This window comes from Vitis vinifera, chromosome 16, assembly GCF_030704535.1.
Source record: "Vitis vinifera cultivar Pinot Noir 40024 chromosome 16, ASM3070453v1".
Taxonomy (NCBI): domain Eukaryota; kingdom Viridiplantae; phylum Streptophyta; class Magnoliopsida; order Vitales; family Vitaceae; genus Vitis; species Vitis vinifera.
Genome location: NC_081820.1, coordinates 25,782,559 through 25,802,187, shown reverse-complemented (window position 1 = coordinate 25,802,187; position 19,629 = coordinate 25,782,559). Strand labels below are relative to the sequence as shown.

General features: G+C 31.6%; 1 protein-coding gene and 1 pseudogene across 3 annotated transcripts; one reads left to right on the top strand and one right to left on the bottom strand.

Moving 5' to 3' along the window:
- Positions 1 to 7,236: 7,236 nt before the first annotated feature.
- LOC100263974 (rust resistance kinase Lr10-like) lies at positions 7,237 to 9,807 on the bottom strand (annotated as a pseudogene).
- Positions 9,808 to 10,043: 236 nt separating this feature from the next.
- On the top strand, positions 10,044 to 13,542 carry LOC100258805 (rust resistance kinase Lr10). Of its 3 annotated transcripts, none has more exons than XM_010648465.3 (5): positions 10,044 to 11,068; positions 11,359 to 11,394; positions 11,568 to 11,630; positions 11,732 to 11,755; positions 12,250 to 13,542. In XM_010648465.3, the coding sequence occupies exons 1-5, from the start codon at positions 10,129 to 10,131 to the stop codon at positions 13,368 to 13,370; spliced, it is 2,184 nt and encodes a 727-aa protein (XP_010646767.1). In that variant the 5' UTR covers positions 10,044 to 10,128; the 3' UTR covers positions 13,371 to 13,542. The 3 variants fall into 3 exon arrangements, with proteins under 3 accessions (XP_010646767.1, XP_010646766.1, XP_010646768.1); XM_010648464.3 differs by having other exon boundaries at positions 12,244 to 13,542; XM_010648466.3 differs by having other exon boundaries at positions 10,045 to 11,068; positions 12,430 to 13,542.
- The last annotated feature ends 6,087 nt before the right edge of the window (positions 13,543 to 19,629 follow it).

The window sequence follows — 19,629 nt, the reverse complement described above, 5'->3', positions numbered from 1 at the left end:
TCATTGGGTTCCAAAATGCCTTCTATGGGGACAAGCCCAAAAACCAGCCCATGATCCTAACTCGGCCTAAGTCGTGTATGGACATGGACCAGCCTAAGTTGTGGCTTACCACTAGGCTTGACCCATGAGCCTATTGTTGGGGTTGATCCTTTGAGAGGCATTTTGGAATTGAATGAAATAGCCTAGTTGTGTATGGGCTGATCACTAGGCTTACCCCATGAGCATTTTGGAACTAAATGAAATAGCCAAGAGTTGATAAACTTGTTTACAAGCCTTTTATGTTAATGTTTTGGCTTAAATGGATTAATTTTACAAGACTAGTTTTGTTAACATTGACCACTATATTGTCATAAGTCATATGGTCCATTATACATGTCTCAATTTCAAAAATATATATATATATCTACCAATGAATTTTCTTAGCAATAAATGGATCTATGAACCTTGAATTGGAAGACTTTGACTCTTTTGCATTAAGATATATGACAGAGGAAGGATCTATGAAGTTTTCAAATATGGATTTTAGTGGAAAAGTGGGTAGAATATTTCAAGAATGTGATAAATATTTTTTTTTGGTTTTGTCTTGCTTGACTGACCGAATAAGATATTAATTAATCTGATTGCAAAAGTTCCTTGGCAACTTCTTTTAAGTAACTAGGAAAATTCAATATTTAAATTTGTTTGGTTTGCACTATCATTGTCAAAAAAACACAAAATGTTATTTATAATCTTCTTATGAATGTTAAACACATGTAAATGTAAATGATGAAATTATGTGAACTAAGAACATATTTAATTTACGGTCTAGACTATAGGACAAAATATTAATGAAATACGATAATATATATATATATATATATATATATATATATATATATATATATGCTTTTATTTTTTTTCTTTTTTGGAACCAAAATTTTATCATTTTAAAATTAGATATTTTTTTTTTTTTTTGGTTATTCAAAGTGTTTAACATGAAATTTTTTTTGAAAGAAATATCTAATAAATATAAGAAATAAATATATTATCCAAAATATATGTAGATTCCATTTTTTCATGAGATTGTTAAATTCCGATATGATAAAAAGAATTAATAAAGTTAATATGACCTTAAAAGAGAGAGAAACATGTAGCACCCCACATTTTATGCCAAACCGCCCATTTTCCATGACTTTTCCACCTTCCCAACCACACCCCAATCCCCCTCTTTAAAATCCTTCCTTACTTTAGTGTTTCATGGTGCATGAGTATTGTATGGGCCGTTTTACTTTCTCTTTTTCTTATACATGTGTCAATTTCAAACAATCATATAGTCCATTATACATGTGTCAATTTCAAACAATAGCCTACCAATGAATTTTCTTAGCAATAAATGGACATTTTTCCTCACCTTGGAATACTTTAACACATTTACGGTAAGACATGTGATAGAAGAAGAATCTATGAACTTTTCAACGACAAGTTTTTGTGGAAAAGTGGGTAATAATCTTTTTTGTTTTGTCTTGCTTGACTAACCAAATAAAATATTGATTGATCTTTATTATGAAGGTACCTTAGCAACTCCTTCAAGTAGCTAGGAAAGTTCGGTCTTTAAAATTGCTTAGTTTGTACTATCATTGCAAGAAAAAGGTAAATGTTATTTATCATCTTCTTAAAAATATTAAACAGATGCAAATTATGAAATTACGTAAAATAAGGTCATATTTAATTGATGGTCTAGACTAGGATAAAATATCAATGAAATCTATGTGTGTGTGTAATATTTTAATTTATATTATGATATAAATATACTTTTTTTTTTCTTTTTGAAACCAAAATTTTATCTTCTAAAAATTAGTTTTTTTTTTTTTTTTTTGTTATTCAAAGTGATTAACATGAAATATTTTGAAAAGAAATTTTTTAGAGATCCAATGAATATGAGAAATAAATTTACTATCCAAAATATAAATATATTCCATTTTTCTTCATGAGATTGTTAAATTCAATAATATCATAAATCATAGCCCTCCAATAAGACTTTGACTACTATATTATCATAAATCATATATCATATGATCCATTATACATGTGTTGTCTTCAAACAATGGCCTATCAAGTGAAATTTCTTAGCAATAAATGGATGTCCTTGCCTTGGAAGACTTTGACTCTTTGCAATAAGATACGTGACAGAGGAAGAATCTATGAAATTTTCAAATATGGATTTTTGTGTAAAAGTGGGTGATATATTTCAAGAAGGCGACAAATAATCTTTTTGGTTTTGTCTTGCTTGACTAACCAAATAAGATATTGATTGATCTCAAGTAGTCAAAAAAAGCCAAATATTATGTATCATCATCTTATGAATGTTAAACAAATGGAAATGGATAAAATTATATAATTTAAGGTCATATTTAATAGAGGGTTTTGACTAGGATAAAATATTAATTTGTTTTTTATATATAAATATATATAATTTTAATTTGTATTATAATATAAATATGCTCTTATTTTTTTCTTTTTGGATTTATTTTTAAATTAGATTTTTTTTTTTTGTTCAAAGTGATTAAAATGAAAAAAATTTTGAAAAAAATATTTAAGAAATCCAATGAATATGAGAAATAAATTTATTATCTAAAAGGCATGTATATTCCATATTTTTCATGAGATTATTAAATCTCATATAAAGGGATATGATAAATAAAATGAATAATCATTTCTTTTATTTATTTTTCAACCAAACATAAAATAAAGTTGATATGATCTTAAGAGCATAGCATGTATCTTAGATAAAAAAAAAACAAAAAAAATAAAAAATAAAAAGGTAATTATGATTTGCAAATAAAACTAAAATGCAAATCAATTATTATGGAGAATATAAATGCCTATTACTACATCAACAACCGTTCTACATGGATCAAAATTCTTAGCTAGTCGCTTTCAAGCATCATATTCCTTCAATAATTCTAATAAGGCCGGCTTTGTTGATATTGACCACCACACTGTCATAAATCATTCAGTCCATTATGCATGTGTCAATTTCAAACAATGGCCTACCAATGAATATTGTTAGCAATAAATGGATAACCTCATATTCCTTCAACAACTCCAACAAGACTGGTTTTATTAATATTGACCACTATATTGTCCTAAATCATATGGTCCATTATACATATCTCAATTTCAAAAAAAAAAAAAAAAAAGCCTACCAATGACTTTTCTTAGCAATAAATGGATCTATGAACCTTGACTTGGAAGACTTTGACTCCTTTGCATTAAGAAATATGACAGAGGGAAGGATCTATGAACTTTTCAAATATGGATTTTAGTGGAAAAGTGGGTAGAATATTTCAAGAACGTGATAAATATTTTTTTTTGGTTTTGTTTTGCTTGACTGACCAAATAAGATATTAATTAATCCAATTGCAAAGGTTCCTTGGCAACTTCTTTAAGTAACTAGGAAAATTCAATATTTAAATTTGCTTGGTTTGCACTATCATTGTCGAAAAAACACAAAATGTTATTTATAATCTTCTTTTGAATGTTAAACACATGTAAATGTAAATGATGAAATTATGTAAATTAAGAACATATTTAATTTACGGTCTAGACCAAGACAAAATATTAATGAAATATGATAATATATATATATATATATATATATATATATATATATATATATATATATATATATATATATATATATGTTTTTTTTTCCTTTTTGGAACCAAAATTTTATCATTTTAAAATTAGATTTTTTAATTTTTTATTTTGGTTATTCAAAGTGATTATTTTTTTGAAAGAAATATCTAATAAATATAAGAAATAAATATATTATCCAAAATATATGTAGATTCCATTTTTTCATGAGATTGTTAAATTCCGATATGATAAAAAGAATTAATAAAGTTAATATGACCTTAAAAGCATAGCATGCACCCTTAGATAGAGTAAACAGAAAATAAGAAGATTGTCATGATTTGCTCGTAAAACTAAAATATGAATCAATTATTTTGAAAAATATGGTGCCCTAAGTTGGATGAAAGGTTAACATACAAAAGTGTGGTCTTGGATTAGAAAATACAAGATATAGAAAGAAAACCCACAAAGAAGGGAGGGAAATCATTATAATAACCTTGAGATGGGATATATATCATAAAGATGTGTAATTACTAAAAATAAAATAAAAGATAAATTCCACCAATTATTACTCAAAAGATCATTATACTAAACTCAAAACCACTTTGAAAGACATATATATAAAGATTGAACTCAAAATATTGCGATGTACATAAAAGTATGGTACTTTGAGGAAACATAGAATAAGAAAATTGTTTTAAATTAAGTTCACAAATACTTTTTTTCTAGAAAATAATAAAGAAATATGTTATGACTATTCTCATAAATTAATTTTTTTTAAAATGCTAGTAAAATTAGACAATCCACGTTCATACTTGTTATTCTATGAATAATAAAAAAATAAAAAATAAAAGTCTATACATAGGACAAATGCATTAAACTAGTATCAAGGTTCTAACAAATGTCTTATTCTATGAAGACATGAACAAGTTATGATTCAATTAAAAAATGAAGTATTTGCCTAGAAACCTGTTATTCCATAGAAAGCGTAACTCATGCAAGTTGATTAAGGTGAGGATTGAAATTACTAAAAATGTTTTTTGGAAAATAAATTTTGTTAGGATTTTATGGTTATCCTATATCCTACTTCAAATCAATCTAGATGAAATTATATTACGTGATGAGTGTATGATCCTTCATTGAAACCTTTGACAAGTTAAGACAATTGTTAAAGCCAAATCAATATTTTTCTTTTCTATTATTATTTATGAATGTGTAGTTAGCAAATGTTGTAATCAATGGTTCATGATGAATGAGATCAATGTTTGTACAATAGACTGCTTTTTAGGCTCACTTTTGAATTCAGGTCATGCTTATCTTTTAACATAAGTCTTAAAATATAATAAAATATTTAATAAAATTAAGTTCTATTTAAACGTAAGTCGAATTACAATTTATTTAGTTTTAAGATAAATTAAACAAATCTCTTTCAAAAAATTGAGGCTTACAACATCAATTTTCCTTTTTTTTACCATTAATTTTCTTATTAAGTAATGAGATGCTCTAGAGAACTTATTGTTTCCTTATTATTAAGAGAAAAATCATAAAAAAATAATAAAAAAACTAATCATACAATTTATGAGGAAATTAATAAAAACTAAAATTAGAATCTAGACAGCCTTACATTAATTAACTAAAAGCATCCTTTTCCAAATTGGAAAATGCAAGGGATACCAAGTTAGGTTTCACTATTAAAAGCAAATTCCATGAAGGTAACTAGAATGCTAATTTAAACTCACAAAAAATAGAATAATTTAAAGTCACTTGATCTAAATTACTCTCAAGGTAGGCATGTAGAGAAAGATATACAATTACAAACAAAAAATGATCTCTCATGAGTCCAAGTTGTAGTCCCTTACCTAAAAAATGATACATGCATCAGTTTCTTTTCTCGTTGGGCCCTTAGGGACATAAGAGACTAAACTAATCAAGTTTGAGAGGTTGAACGCCAATTGACATTCATTGTCATAATCAATATCCAAAAAATATGATAAGATTCGTAACACAGTGATTGAGATATTCCATGAAAAGGACAACATGTTGCTCAAAAAATTGATTGGTACCTAATATTCCATGGAAAAAGTTGTATAGATAAGATAGAACCTATTAAACTAGCTTGGAGGTTTAGAAATTCATAAAAATTAGTTATATTATGAACTAGCTTCGTGGCTTTAATGTCAATCAAACAAGACAAAACCAAAAAATCAATTAATGTATCCTCTTTCTAAAATTCATTTTCTATGTTTTCATACAAATTCATAATTGGGAGGTTCATGGGTTCTTCCCTTTATCTCATCCAGCACATTGGATATTTCAGAAGGCAAAGGAATCAAGTCCCTCCAAGTGCAACGACAAATCTCCATTTAGTGCCAAGAAAATGAACTCGACGAGTACCCCTATATACAATGGGCCACACAAATTGAAAATAGACCCCATATACAATGGACCACACAAAGAATGAATCATAGGGAGACAATGGTCACACATATATAATGCACTATATAGTTGTATGGACCACACAAATTGAAAATAGACCTTATATATAATGGATCACACAAAGAATGAAACATAGTGAGAAATTGGTCACATACATACAATGGACTATATGGTCCATGACCATTAGTGAGAAGTAGTCGATTATAAAAATTCATAGACCTCTTGAAATGATGATGCTTGTGGGGATGATTTAAAAATTTTAAAGATTTAAAAAAAGAAAAAGAAAATAGACACATAGCAATAGGGTTCACATGATTCAACAATGTAGTTATATCCATCGTTGAGTTAGGAAACTTTTTAATAACAAACCCTAACCCCGAAAGAACTAATTTAAGTGGTTTCCGATAAGGAAAGACGTACTTTCAACTAACACATTGAAGGTTTTTTTGCAAATATTTTTAAAATTAGTTTTTATTTTTTAAAACAAATTATTTTCCAACCTCAAAAATACATCTAACAGATTTTAGAATAAAAATATCATGAAAAACAGAGTGATTGGTGTTTTTTTTTTTATTGCATTTTGCATGGTAAATTACATTCACCAAGAACTAATAAAGAAAACTATTTTTTAGAATTTCAAATAGAATTTTATTCCTAAAAATGATATAAAATTGTTTTTATGAATTGTTCTCAAAAACTTATTTTTAAAAATAATTTTTGAAAATATTATCCACCATGCCTCAAATTTTCTTGTGAGAACCTAACCTTGTAGTTTCCTAGGTCTAATTTGCAAGATGCAAAATAATATTGCGAGATCTTCACAAGTAACAAGGCAACAAATCACATGAGAACAAGTCTATGAAAACTTCTCAGTGTTTCATTTTATTCTTTCCATGATGCAAAGCTCTAGTTTCCAAGATGAAAACTTGTCCACATAAAATTTTCCTTTTTTTCTCAACTCCTCCTAGCCACCTTAATAGTACTGAAGCTTCTCCCAAGAAAGCAAAACATAATGACTGAGGCTATTTGTTTGAGGCTAGTTGTTTAATAAGCTCTTTTATAGTTGTTTACCTAACCTCAAAGCCTATTCTCGGAGAACAAGAGTCTTTCGCATTTTTTATTTTTTCAAATCCATCTACGAACTTTACTGGAAGATCTCAATTAGTGCAAGGAAAGAAACAATTAATAAAGGTGGAGCCTCAAAAGCAGCCTATTTTGTTAAACTATAGCAATAAATAACGAGATTACATTATCACCATTTATTACAACATGACCATTACCTAAATTAAACACTCATAATAGACAACTTTTTATTCTATTTCTGATATGACTGTCAACTCTGGTTGGATAGATGTTTTGCGTCTTCTAACACTTGTCCTTGTTTGTCCCATAGAGGTAAAAGGATTAGGAGGCATAACTAAATTGCCTTCTTCTCCTTCCAACATTCCAACCACAATTTTCATGGAAGGACGATCTATTGGATACCATTGGATACACCAAAGCCCTATGATGCTTAGTTTCTTTGCTATTTTAATATCACTTTCTTCCTCAATTCGGATGTGTACCTCTTGCTCTTGATCCAAATGATTATAGAGCCATTCTGGGAAGTATGCTTGACTTGTATTTTCTACTGTAGCATCAATATTCTTCCTTCCCCCTACCATTTCAATCAACAACATACCAAAACTGTAAACATCTGCCTTATAAGACACATTCCCAAAATTTCTTGAAAACATTTCTGGTGCAATATAACCCATGGTCCCCTTGCTGTTGTCATAGATACTGCACTTTGCTCCTTAGAGCATAATTTAGCTAAACCAAAATCAGAAATCTTTGGATTAAAGTTATGATCAAGCAAAATATTATGAGGTTTGATATCCAAATGAAGGATTCTTTGATCACAACCTTGGTGAAGATACTCAATACCTTTAGCTATGCCAATAGCAATATCCTGAAGCTTATGCCAACCCAGAGAATAATTATTACCAAATGCTGAAAATATGAACTTGTCTAGTGACTCATTTGGTAAAAATTCACAAATCAAAGCTTGCTTGTATCCATCTGCACAAAACCCGAGCAAACGAACCACATTAACATGATGTATCGTACCCATTGTTCTCACTTCATTAATGAACTCTTCTCCGTTTCCTTTGAAATCATCAAGGATCTTCACTGCAACAAAAATTTCATTCGAGAGCTTTCCTTTATAAACAATCCCGTAGCCTCCTTGACCTAGTTTGTCCTTGAAATTATTTGTGATCTTTTTAATATCAGCATAGGAGTACCTTGAGGGCCTTAGAGCTCTATAATCTTCCAAAAACTTTTGAACATTTATTCTATGCTCTCTTTTCAACTTATTACAGCGATAGATAATAAAGATTATAAGGATTCCGAAAGTGAAGTGAAGGAAACCAAGGACTACTTCTGCACATTGGGAAAAAAAAGCGTTTTTGTAAGCAAATAAGAAAGAAGAAAGAAACTAAGAATCATCATCATGATTCATGACATCACCCTCATCATTGAAAAGGAGATGAATAGGAAATCACCTGTAGGCACCAGTACTTTATCTATTGGGGCACCTGTAAAAGATAATAAACTTATCAGCTTCTTGCATTCTTTTAATTAGTAAAATCATAATAGATTACATCACGCCGTAACATGCGTATAATTATTGTTGGTGTATTTGGATTTGAGCCTAGGCCCTTGCAGTCCTTTCTACAGGTTTGATTGTTTTAGCTAAGCCTAATTGTTGTAGCTAGCTTGTAATGAATAAATAATATTGCATGTTAACATCCATTACTATAGTAGTTAATTTGGTTCACATCCATAAGGATTCAATCCAATTTTATGGTGCAAACAGAGCATACATAAGAAATATCATAGAAAATTTCGTTTGCATATTAAAATCATAGTAGGAGATAAGAAAGGGCTTGCAAGGTGAAAATGATGAAGAAGCGGGATTTAGTACCTTTTGCTGGTTCATCAATGCATTCGATTTCAGGTTCCGTGCTATTATTCTTCTTCCGTTGGCACTTGTTTCCTTTTGCTTCACAGTTTCCGCACATAGGTTTTGACCAATTCATGAAAGTATCGTATTCCCCTCCATATGTATGATAATATGGGAGTGTAGGATTGAAAATCTTCCGGCAAGAGGATAAGTTCACTTTAGCGAGAGACCGAAAGGACGAAGTGACATAAACTGGGTTACTAGAGAGAAAATTGCAAGGGATGGATGAAAGCTCATATGTTTTATTTTCAGAACAATTGAAGAAGGAGAAGTCGTCTGTGTCGCCTGTGAACTGGAAGGGAGAGGCAGATAAATTAAAGTTTAGAATCTGCCTTTGAAGGCAATCATCCGGGTAATGGACAAATATCTCCTGAGAAGCGTAATTTATTTCCTTCACCCAGAGCTTTCCTGAATAGGGCAGCTCTAGTATGGTCCGCTTCTCTTCTGAGCATGATAACTCAAACTCCGGATATCCACAGTGTTCTGGCTGGTGTTTTAGCCTGAACGGAAACCGGATGACTGGACCGTGGTGACTGCACCTTGACGCCTTGCACTCATCATCTTGGCTCCCTCCATTAATCTCTGCAAACAATCTCATAAACAAGAAGAAGAAGAATAAAGAGATGCCCATTTTTAAGCAACTGCTTATCTCTATAGTTGTAATTTGCACTGCTTCTCCCCTACTTTATATATATGTAATTAGATTTGAAAATTTTGTGCAAAGGGAGAAGAACTTTGTTTGTTTGGGAAGCAGGTGCTTTTAGGGAATACAAAAAAGATGGAGGACTGCTACAATAAAAATTTAGTTTTATCTCAGAATTTAAAATTTACTTGAAAAAATTGTAGAAAATTGGTCTATCACTATTTACTTCTTTATCCTTTTCCCATTGTTGAAACCTAAAAATTATGTAATATTTAAAACATAAACAATTCGAATATAAACCATAATAACTTCAAGCATCATTTTTAACATAGTGATTCTAAATAATGGGAAGCTCACAGTTGGCTGGATGTGATAGGATGAAAGTGTGGTCCCTGTTGAAAAATCAAACAGTTTGGGGAAGAATAATATGTTGAAGAAAGCTGCAATTAAAACAGAGTATCTCTCTCTCTCTCTGTGGAACTCACAACCCAAAAACAGAGCATCTCTCTCTCTCTCTCAGTTGATAATGTTAAGGGAGGCACAACTCGTGGGAGTAGGCCTCATGACAGTAGTCATCCATGCCTGCTTCCTTTCAGTTTGTGTTGCTAAGCATCACAAGTACCAGATATGCAGCCCCTCTTCCTGCGGAGATATGAGGAACATTTCCTACCCTTTTCGATTACAAGACGATCCCCCCAGCTGCGGTTACCCTGAGTATGAATTGATTTGTGAAAACAATCGTACTATGATAAACCTTCATGGTGGGAAATACTTAGTTACCCAGATCAACTACCAGAATTATACAATTCGGGTAGTGGATCCTGGGCAAAAGAAGGACAACTGTTTGATCTCCAGTCCTCTTCATTCCATTGGTGCATATTACACTGAATATCAATCTCCATATTATTTGCCTTATAAATGGAGTGCTGCTTATTCTTCGCCTTCTGAATCAATATTCTATACAATAGTTTTGATGAACTGTGAGCAGTCAATCAGGGACGACAACTACATTCATATAATTCCATGCAACACTACAGGCTCTTCCTCTTCCTCACCAACATACGCTTATGCAGTTGTCGGAGAATATGTGTCGGTGGGAGATATTCCGTATTCATGCACCATCGGCACATCTATTATTATTCAACCGTTGAAGTCACTTCCAGAGCCCAGCAATCTTTCGATGTCAGATTTGCAAGATTATATGCTTCTGGGGCTTCAGCTTTCATTTTTGCCTCTCTTCTGCGAGCGCCAATGCGAAATGAAAGGGCAAGTTTGCTCCACTATATCGACAGATTCCACTGGGAATGTCGGCTTTGGATGCCACCGATCAAGGAACGAACATATCCCGGACACTTCAGAGAAAAATTGTGAGTAAAGAAATTACAAGATAACCATCTTATAATCTTAGAGTGCCTGATTTCATACTTGATCTTTGGAGTTGGGGTTACAGTGCATGCTGTCGTGGAATTGTGATTTTATACTAACCATCTTATCTTCCTTATAGAAGTCTTCAATTTTGATCCCTAATTTCCTTATAACCAATGATTTATTCCTTCCCTTTATTAGTAAGGCTCCAATTAGAAGTTGCTTTTCAATAAAATCTTTATTTTTGTCATTTTTCCTAATTTTTTACAAATCTAACTTTCATTGTTAACAGGGGGATTACTTTATCCCAAAACCTTAAAATTCCGAGGTAAGGTTGCTACTTGCAATTATTATTTTCTCATCAGAATAAGACAAAAGATTTATTTAGAGTTCTTTCATCTTAATTAATCTCACCATTTCTTGCTTCTCAAAAAATTTAAAATTTAGGCAATCGAGGGCATTCTTCCTTGTGACTAACATGGCACGGATGGTTTAATATAGGACTTCAAGAAGAACTTAGTCATTGCAATCTTTACTATCCCTCCTGCAACCCCTTCATGATTGGTAAGGCTTTCTTCACTTACATGTCTTCTCTTCTAATGTTATTTATGTCTCTCACTTATACTAGTCCATAATTTTAATTTGTTACATCTCTTCCTTACTAGGCGGCTGGATACTGCGTATTATTGGTAAGCCTCCTAAATTCCAACTACTAATTTTTTGTAAAAACAATATTGTAAAGAGTTGATATGAAAATTCTTGGAATTCTTGCATTTGAAGGTTGTACAGTGAACTTCAAATTGATTTTGCTTTGTTTGACTGTACAAAGCAAAATCAATTTAGATGTAATTCAAAATTATCTCCCAAATTTAAGTGTAATTCAACTCCACTAACATATAAAGAAGTCAAAACAAAGGAATTGAAACTGGGGTCTTCTTATCCAAGGCCCCAATAGTTCCGTCAAATTGCTCCCCAAGCAACAGTACATTGTAAAGTGATTGTTAAAGTAGCTATTTCATATGGCTCTCTAACAACACAACAACTTAGTGTTTTACTTGATATGAAGGTAGAATAGTTTTTTCTACCATCTGTACTTGTTGGATTTAACTTTGTTTTTGATATCTTGTTCCTTTTTCTTAAAATATCCATTTTTTTTTTACATTTGATTTGTATTTAGTTATAGGAAGGACTATGCTCGGGATGTTTTGCCTATTTGCCTATTTGATTTACAAGTTCCACCGGAGACATCTATCATTAGATGATAGTATTGAAGAATTCTTACGGAGTCACAAAAATCTCCAACCAATCAAGTACTCATATTCAAACATAAAGAAGATGACTCATAACTTTGCAAATAAATTAGGTCAAGGAGGCTTTGGCTCTGTATATAAAGGAAAACTTCGAAGTGGTCGCATTGTGGCTGTGAAAGTGCTGGTCATGTCAAAAGCTAATGGACAAGATTTCATCAATGAGGTTGCAACAATAGGAAGAATTCATCATGTTAATGTGGTGAAACTGGTAGGGTTTTGTGTACAAGGATCAAAATGGGCACTTATATATGACTTCATGCCCAATGGTTCTCTTGATAAGTTTATTTTTCTTAAAGAAGAAAATAACACTTTTTTGAGCTGGGAAAGGTTGTATAAGGTTGCACTTGGAGTGGGACGTGGGATTCAATACTTACATCAAGGTTGTGACATGCAAATTCTACATTTTGATATAAAGCCACACAATATTCTTCTTGATGAAGACTTTACACCAAAAGTTTCAGATTTTGGCCTTGCAAAATTGTATTCAACAGATGAAAGCATGGTGTCTCTCACTAGTGCACGAGGAACATTGGGATATATTGCTCCAGAATTGTTCTATAAAAATATTGGAGGTGTCTCGTACAAAGCCGATGTTTATAGTTTTGGAATGTTGTTAATGGAGATGGTGGGGAGAAGAAAGAATGTGAATGCAAATGTAGCGCACTCGAGTCAAATATATTTTCCGTCATGGATTTATGACAGATATGATCAAGGGGATAACATAGACTTGGGAGATGCCACCGAAGATGAAAAGAAGCTTGTTAGGAAAATGGTAATAGTTGCACTATGGTGTATACAGATGAAGCCCATAGACCGTTCTTCAATGAGCAAAGCCTTAGAGATGTTGGAAGGAGAGGTTGAGCTATTAGAAATGCCTCCGAAGCCTACTCTATACTCTGAGGAAATGTTAGTTGAGGATTATATGAGCAATCCAATAGAAGCACCAATTTCGTTGTGCAATTCCATGGGTACAATTACATTAGATGGAAGGTAGTGTAGCATTTTTCCATTTGCATGCTATCTCCTATGACATCATATGTTTGTAATTTGGATTAGATGTATGAGTTATAACTCCTCTTGCAAGGTCCATATAATGTAATATTGTCTCGAGGCATTGGCACCATACCCTAGCAACAAGCATATAAACATGTAATAATTATTACCTATGTCCTATATGATTCAAATAGCACCAAACAGGAATACCAATTAATGTTTTAAGGCCTAATTCCATAGTACTCAAATGATTATTGCTTTAATGCACACCAAAGGACTCAAATGATTATTGTTGTATTGCATAATCTCACATGACTTAAATAACACCAAATATATATAATAGAAAACAAAGTAAACTAACTCTAAATAGAAACAAAAACAATAAGATTAACAAAGATAAAAGAAAGGACACAATATTTATGATGTGCTATACGAGTGTCTTACCTATGTCCATGGGAAATAGCAATCAATTCATTAACTTTTAAATTAGAAAATTACACAATTGGAAGAATATCGAACTAGGAGGCTTTTACTTGGCAAAGAGCTTTCTTTATACTAATATTGGTTAAAGCCACTAAGATAGCTAAAAGGACATGGGCTTATATGTAAGCCTCCAAGCATTGACCAAACCAATTCATAATCCATGTGGGACAAGGAATCCCTAAACTAACGAATACTAATTACACCAAAAACCAACAAATCTCAACCTTGAAAAATTAATACTCCACTACCAACTCTCAAAATTCAAATATTCTCCAACGAATGAACTTTAAATGCATCTCTAGAAACCATATACCCAAAATTTTCAAACTTGTAGGATATTAACCAAGTCCAAATAGTAAGAAGGAGCACTACAGGAATAATGTCTTATAGCAGCGGCTAGTGACCCTCACTAGAGGTCAGAAATGGTGTGCCTGCAAATTATGGTTGCACACCAAGCTGACCACCGCATGGCATAGCCATAGGTGGTGCAACTATTTCTTATAGTTGCAGTTGTGAAGGTGACCGTAAACACAAGTTAAAGTAATAGTAGCAACCACAGGTAAAGTGCAACAAAAGTCAAAGCAATAGTAGCAGCTACAGTAAAGTGCAGCAAATGGTTCTTACAACTACATCTTGTTTTTGGCCCCCAGTAAATGGCATATAGTTGCATTTTGGAGTTGGCCGCAGCTATAGGTTATTATTATTAAGTTTTTTTTAGGCTCATTTCTGAAGTTGCCCATTAAATCCTTCAAAACACTATAAAAATGGTGTGGATCAGAAAAAAAATTCTTCTGAGAATTTGAGTAAGCATAATCTTTCTTTTGATGTTACATTCAATTTCATGCTGCAATAGCAGCTTGACCTTATACCAACCACCTCATAACTGAATGGCAATTTTTTCTGGATCCCTTTCAACGCCAATAGCAAGTGTAGATTGGGTAAACAAAAAAAGAAAAGGGCTAACCCCTTCAAGATTGGCACAAAAGCTTCATGGTAATATTCCAAAATTTGGAGAAATACAAAACTCATAGGTCAACAAAAATGTTTCTCCTGAACATGATATCTATTATAAACCTTTTTTTCCACAAAAAAATAATAGAATCATACAGTGGATATACACTGATGGTGAGTCTCAATTAGCATGGACAAAACAAACCTACAAGAACACAAAAGAGATTTTTTAGATCAACATATTGAGAAAGTGACTTGACACTAAAAAGAAAGGCCAAGAAGCTCTGAGATTTGATGTTTTGTTAATAGAGATCCATGAGGATATAGAACAACATATTTAAATAGTTACTTCTTTCTATGAATAAGAAAAAAGATTACACGAATAACAACACACCAATGCTTGTTTGAATAAAGTGTCATTCATGGACAAAAACTAAAGAAACCAACTGGGACTAGGAGGCGAGGCCATGATATTATCAATTGTGTTTCTGATGCAAAACACTAGGCATACTATTATTAGCATTGAGAGTAGAATGATATATTCGCTTCTCAGCAAGTCCAATATTTGATGGTATCTTATTACCCTGTAGGCATAATACAAACAACATATGAAATATGAGTTGCAACAATCAAGCAATCAAAATCGCATTTTGAACAATATAGGAACCCAACATCCAAACAAAATAGTATGAACAAGAAACTGATATTACTTTCATGATACAAGGAATTTTTGCTTCCATAAATTAGTAATTACTTGATACAGAGTAAAATTTACGGGTACAACAGACACCACCGCCTCATAATTCAAGAACCAAACCATCAAGAGGGCTATGTTGAAATATAATCACCACATCCAAATAGGTATTTATTTGGTCTCAACAAATGACACAAGGAAATTTTCATATCTAGTGAATACCTTTGCCTACATTTAGTACAAGGTTTTGTTTTTATCTTGTAAACATATATATACATCCAAACATGCACACACACATGTGTTATATACTCTGAAGTTCCCTAGAAATTATAAGTAGATTTTGTAGGTACATGGTTATTACCAATTCTTGTTCTAGCTTGTAGTTCTAGGTTAGCCGAAGGGTGTACATTTTCCAAATTTTCTCTTCATGATGTTGCTTTATCCCTCTAGGGATATATTGTTAATGGCCACAACCTCAGCAATCTTTTTCATGTTTCCATGCATGGATCAGTTTAAAAAGGAAAAACACATGATTTCCAGAGTTTGAACTTCCATTATTTTACTATAGGTCCAAGGTTTACATTTTTTGGTATCCATGCCCCAGTTTAGTCATTTTCATACTGACGTGTGCTTATGGTGTTTTCTTACATGCTTATTGATGAAATCCTCCCTTCCCAAGTCCACAATTCATTCTAAGTTTATCAAAAGACATCAAGGCATCATAGAAAATCAATAGTTCTAATATTGTAACATCTCCAACATTTGTAGAAAAAACAAGATTCCATATTTAATCTCTAAATTGAAAATTAAGGTCCAAACTCAAAAGCACATTCATATAGACACAAACGTCACTAGCCATCAGCTTTCAGACATTATTAGCATATAATTTTCCCATACATTACAAATGAGCTTAATTTGAGAGTTATACCCTGGCAATTAGAGAACCTTCTTTGGGCAACAATTCAAATCATGACAAAAAAATTTTGGTCTCCATCTCATCCTTGTAGCAACATGTACCTTACTCATGTCATTCCACTTGTGTGGAGCTACCATAATCTTACCAATAACATGCAAAGTAGACAGTAAGACTGAACAAGAAATCAAAATTCCTTAAGTTTAGAATCTTATACTGTAAGGAGAGTGGAACTATGAGTGTCCAAGTGTGGTTGCTTGTCTAGAGTTGAAAATTTGGATGATTATTTGGAAGTTCTATTCAAATTCTTGGGCAGAATAATTAGAGAATGAAAAATGATTAAGAAATTTGGGCAACAATAAAGCAAGTAAGAAAAATTCAGATTTGAAATGAGGCATGAAATAGACTAAGAATGATAATTACTTCATTTGCAACCCTTGTAAGGAGATAACTAAGTCTCCAAGTGTATTATTACTTTCCCAAAGATTTTGGCCAACCCTTAAATTTGTAAATTAGGTTTGAAGTTTTTAAGGATCAACAAAAACCGATTGTCTTAATATCATAAACAAAAGAAGGTTGAGGCTACAACTATTATCACTAGCAAATAATTATCATTACGCAGGTCTTCTAATTTATTTTAAATGCTTCAAACTTCACCTGCTTAGACCTGTCCAACAACTTCTTCGGCAATCAGGCCAAGAACTTAGCCTTTAAGATCAATAAAAATAAACATTCCACATAAGAACTTGCTTTCTTTCATTTCTTTTGACAAATGTGAAATTTTCGTGATTTGAAAATTTTCACCTTAAGCTTAATTTGGTGATTATTTGACTTGGATAGCTACTTATAAGTACAAACCATCTTTAAAGAATAAATTACTGAACTGCTTAGGTCTGGAACATGTAATAAACACTTAATTTTAAAAAACCAAAATATAAAGATTGTTTCTAGTATAATAAAAAATCTGGTTGCTTTATAATAAAAACATAAAGCAACGTCTACTAGTATTTTCAATTTGTCAAAATATGGAATGCAAGCATAATAATAATAGAATTTAAGAGATACCAAACTAGTGATGCAACATAATGAACCTATTAACCTGTATTTTAAAAGAGAACCTTAGAAAGGCCATACTTAGGACTCTAAAATTTTCATTCTACTCATGATCTAACCAAGGGGGATTTTGGAAAGATCATAACCTCAAAGAAAGGCATCAAACTAATACTTGCATGAAAATTGCACAGGATTTCAGATTCCAATCATTGAGTTCAAGGCAGTTCAAATACAAAGCCAACAAGTAAATTCACAAGTTCAATATTTGAACACCAAAATTGACTCAAGAAGATGCTCTATATGCTTAATTATCATTTTAGGATACTTCAATTATGTGAATACAAGAAAAAAAAATTATTTTCTATTTCACTCCTTTTTTCATTTGTTTCTTAGAGAAAACTTAATTTCTTAAGCATTTCTTTTCACATAAACTTTATATTATAAAAACTATTACTTGTTATTTATTACTACTATTATTGTAATAATTCATACAATGATCAAAAGAAAGAAAAAAAGGAAAAATCATTGCATGATAAAATTTCTCTATAAAACATATTAAGTTAATAAACAAATTCATTTTTTAAGTTTTCTTATGCTTATTGTAAGTAATTCACTTTCATAGCAATCACATTTAGCTTTAGCATATTCAATATCAAAAATGAAAAAAATGAACAAAAGGTAAAAAAAAAATTAAGTTTCTTCCAGACTAGTAAGCTGATATCAAATTGTTCACCTTTGTGTAATGAGGTTGGAGAGATGGCAGCCTCATTTGCAATCCTATTGTTTTAGTCAAGGGTTTACTTGTTATCTATCATGCTTAAGGTTAATCCCCTGCATGATAAAATCCAGACTTAATAGTAAAACTTCTGAAACAGTTTTATGTTGTTACCTTTTCTATAGAAAGAAAATAGGAAACTATTAATTATTAATTTTATCAAACTTCTATCACATTTTCTAAGAAAAATAGGAAAGATTTTTTTTTTTCATTAATATCTTGTTGTTTCCTTCTTTTTTCAAGATAACAATAAAGCTACTCCGAAGGTTTCAACTTTTCTATGCTTTCTTTTTACTGTTGTCTTGCCAAAGTCTCACTTTGTTCACCCTGCCAATAAGCAAACATGTCGTTGGAGTGATGATATTGGCCCTATTGGAGACTGGCTTTTTATTCAACTTAAGAGAAACCTAGGCATAGAAGGTGCATCCACACAAAGAAAGAAAAAGGAAATGCCTTATCTTCAAAATGTAGGAGCCAAATGAGAGAGATGCCTATTGCCCCCACCAAGTCAAAGAATGAAAAAGAAAAATCAAATGAACATGACATAAAAGAAAGTAAAAGGATTGGAGATTGGAATTCAATGAATTATAGCTCATTGTATCATGTGGAGAGTTAGGCTATAAACTTGTTTTTATGCTAGCAAAACACAACGAAGTGTTGAAAGGAGAGTTTTTTAAATTATTGATACATAGGGTAGTCAATGGATGAAGAAGATGGTTGATGTTAGCAAATAGCTAAACAAGAAGCTTAATAGTAAACCCCTTTCAGATATATGGCTAAAGGGACTAGTAAGATGAAATCATTAAATGCATCTTTGTTTCTTTGATGGGGATTGCATTTTTTTTTTTTTGTTTTTCTCCAATGGAACTTTGAAGTTACATTATATTTTGAGAAAACCAAAAAACATGAAAAATTGGAGGGGAAAAAAAAAACACTCTACAAGACTCCTAACACCCAAAAATGAAGGTACATTAAAGTAAAAGTAAAAAAGATTTTGGTTATCATTTCTTTCATTAAATGATCTATAACTTGAAAACCAAAAAGGAACAAAGAAAAAAAAATGAATCCCAAATAGTTAGTGTGAATACATTGAAGCCTCTTCCACCAAATCAATTAGGTGAAATATGGGTTCGAAGGCCAAACATGATGCAGGACAAAGTTTGATCAAAAGTTTGTGTTAGTTCCTCTTCGCAACGATTTCTAACAGCACGTGACCTTATTTGAATCTCCCAATTAATTAGGTTCCATTCAGATTGAACCATCTTAATTCATTTAGAAAGGAAACATGGTGGTTAAGACATCAATTTTGGTTAAAATCAAATTATTAATGTTTTAATTTTGCCTTGTATTAACTTGTGAAGCCAAACAATGTATTCCTAATCAGACTGCTT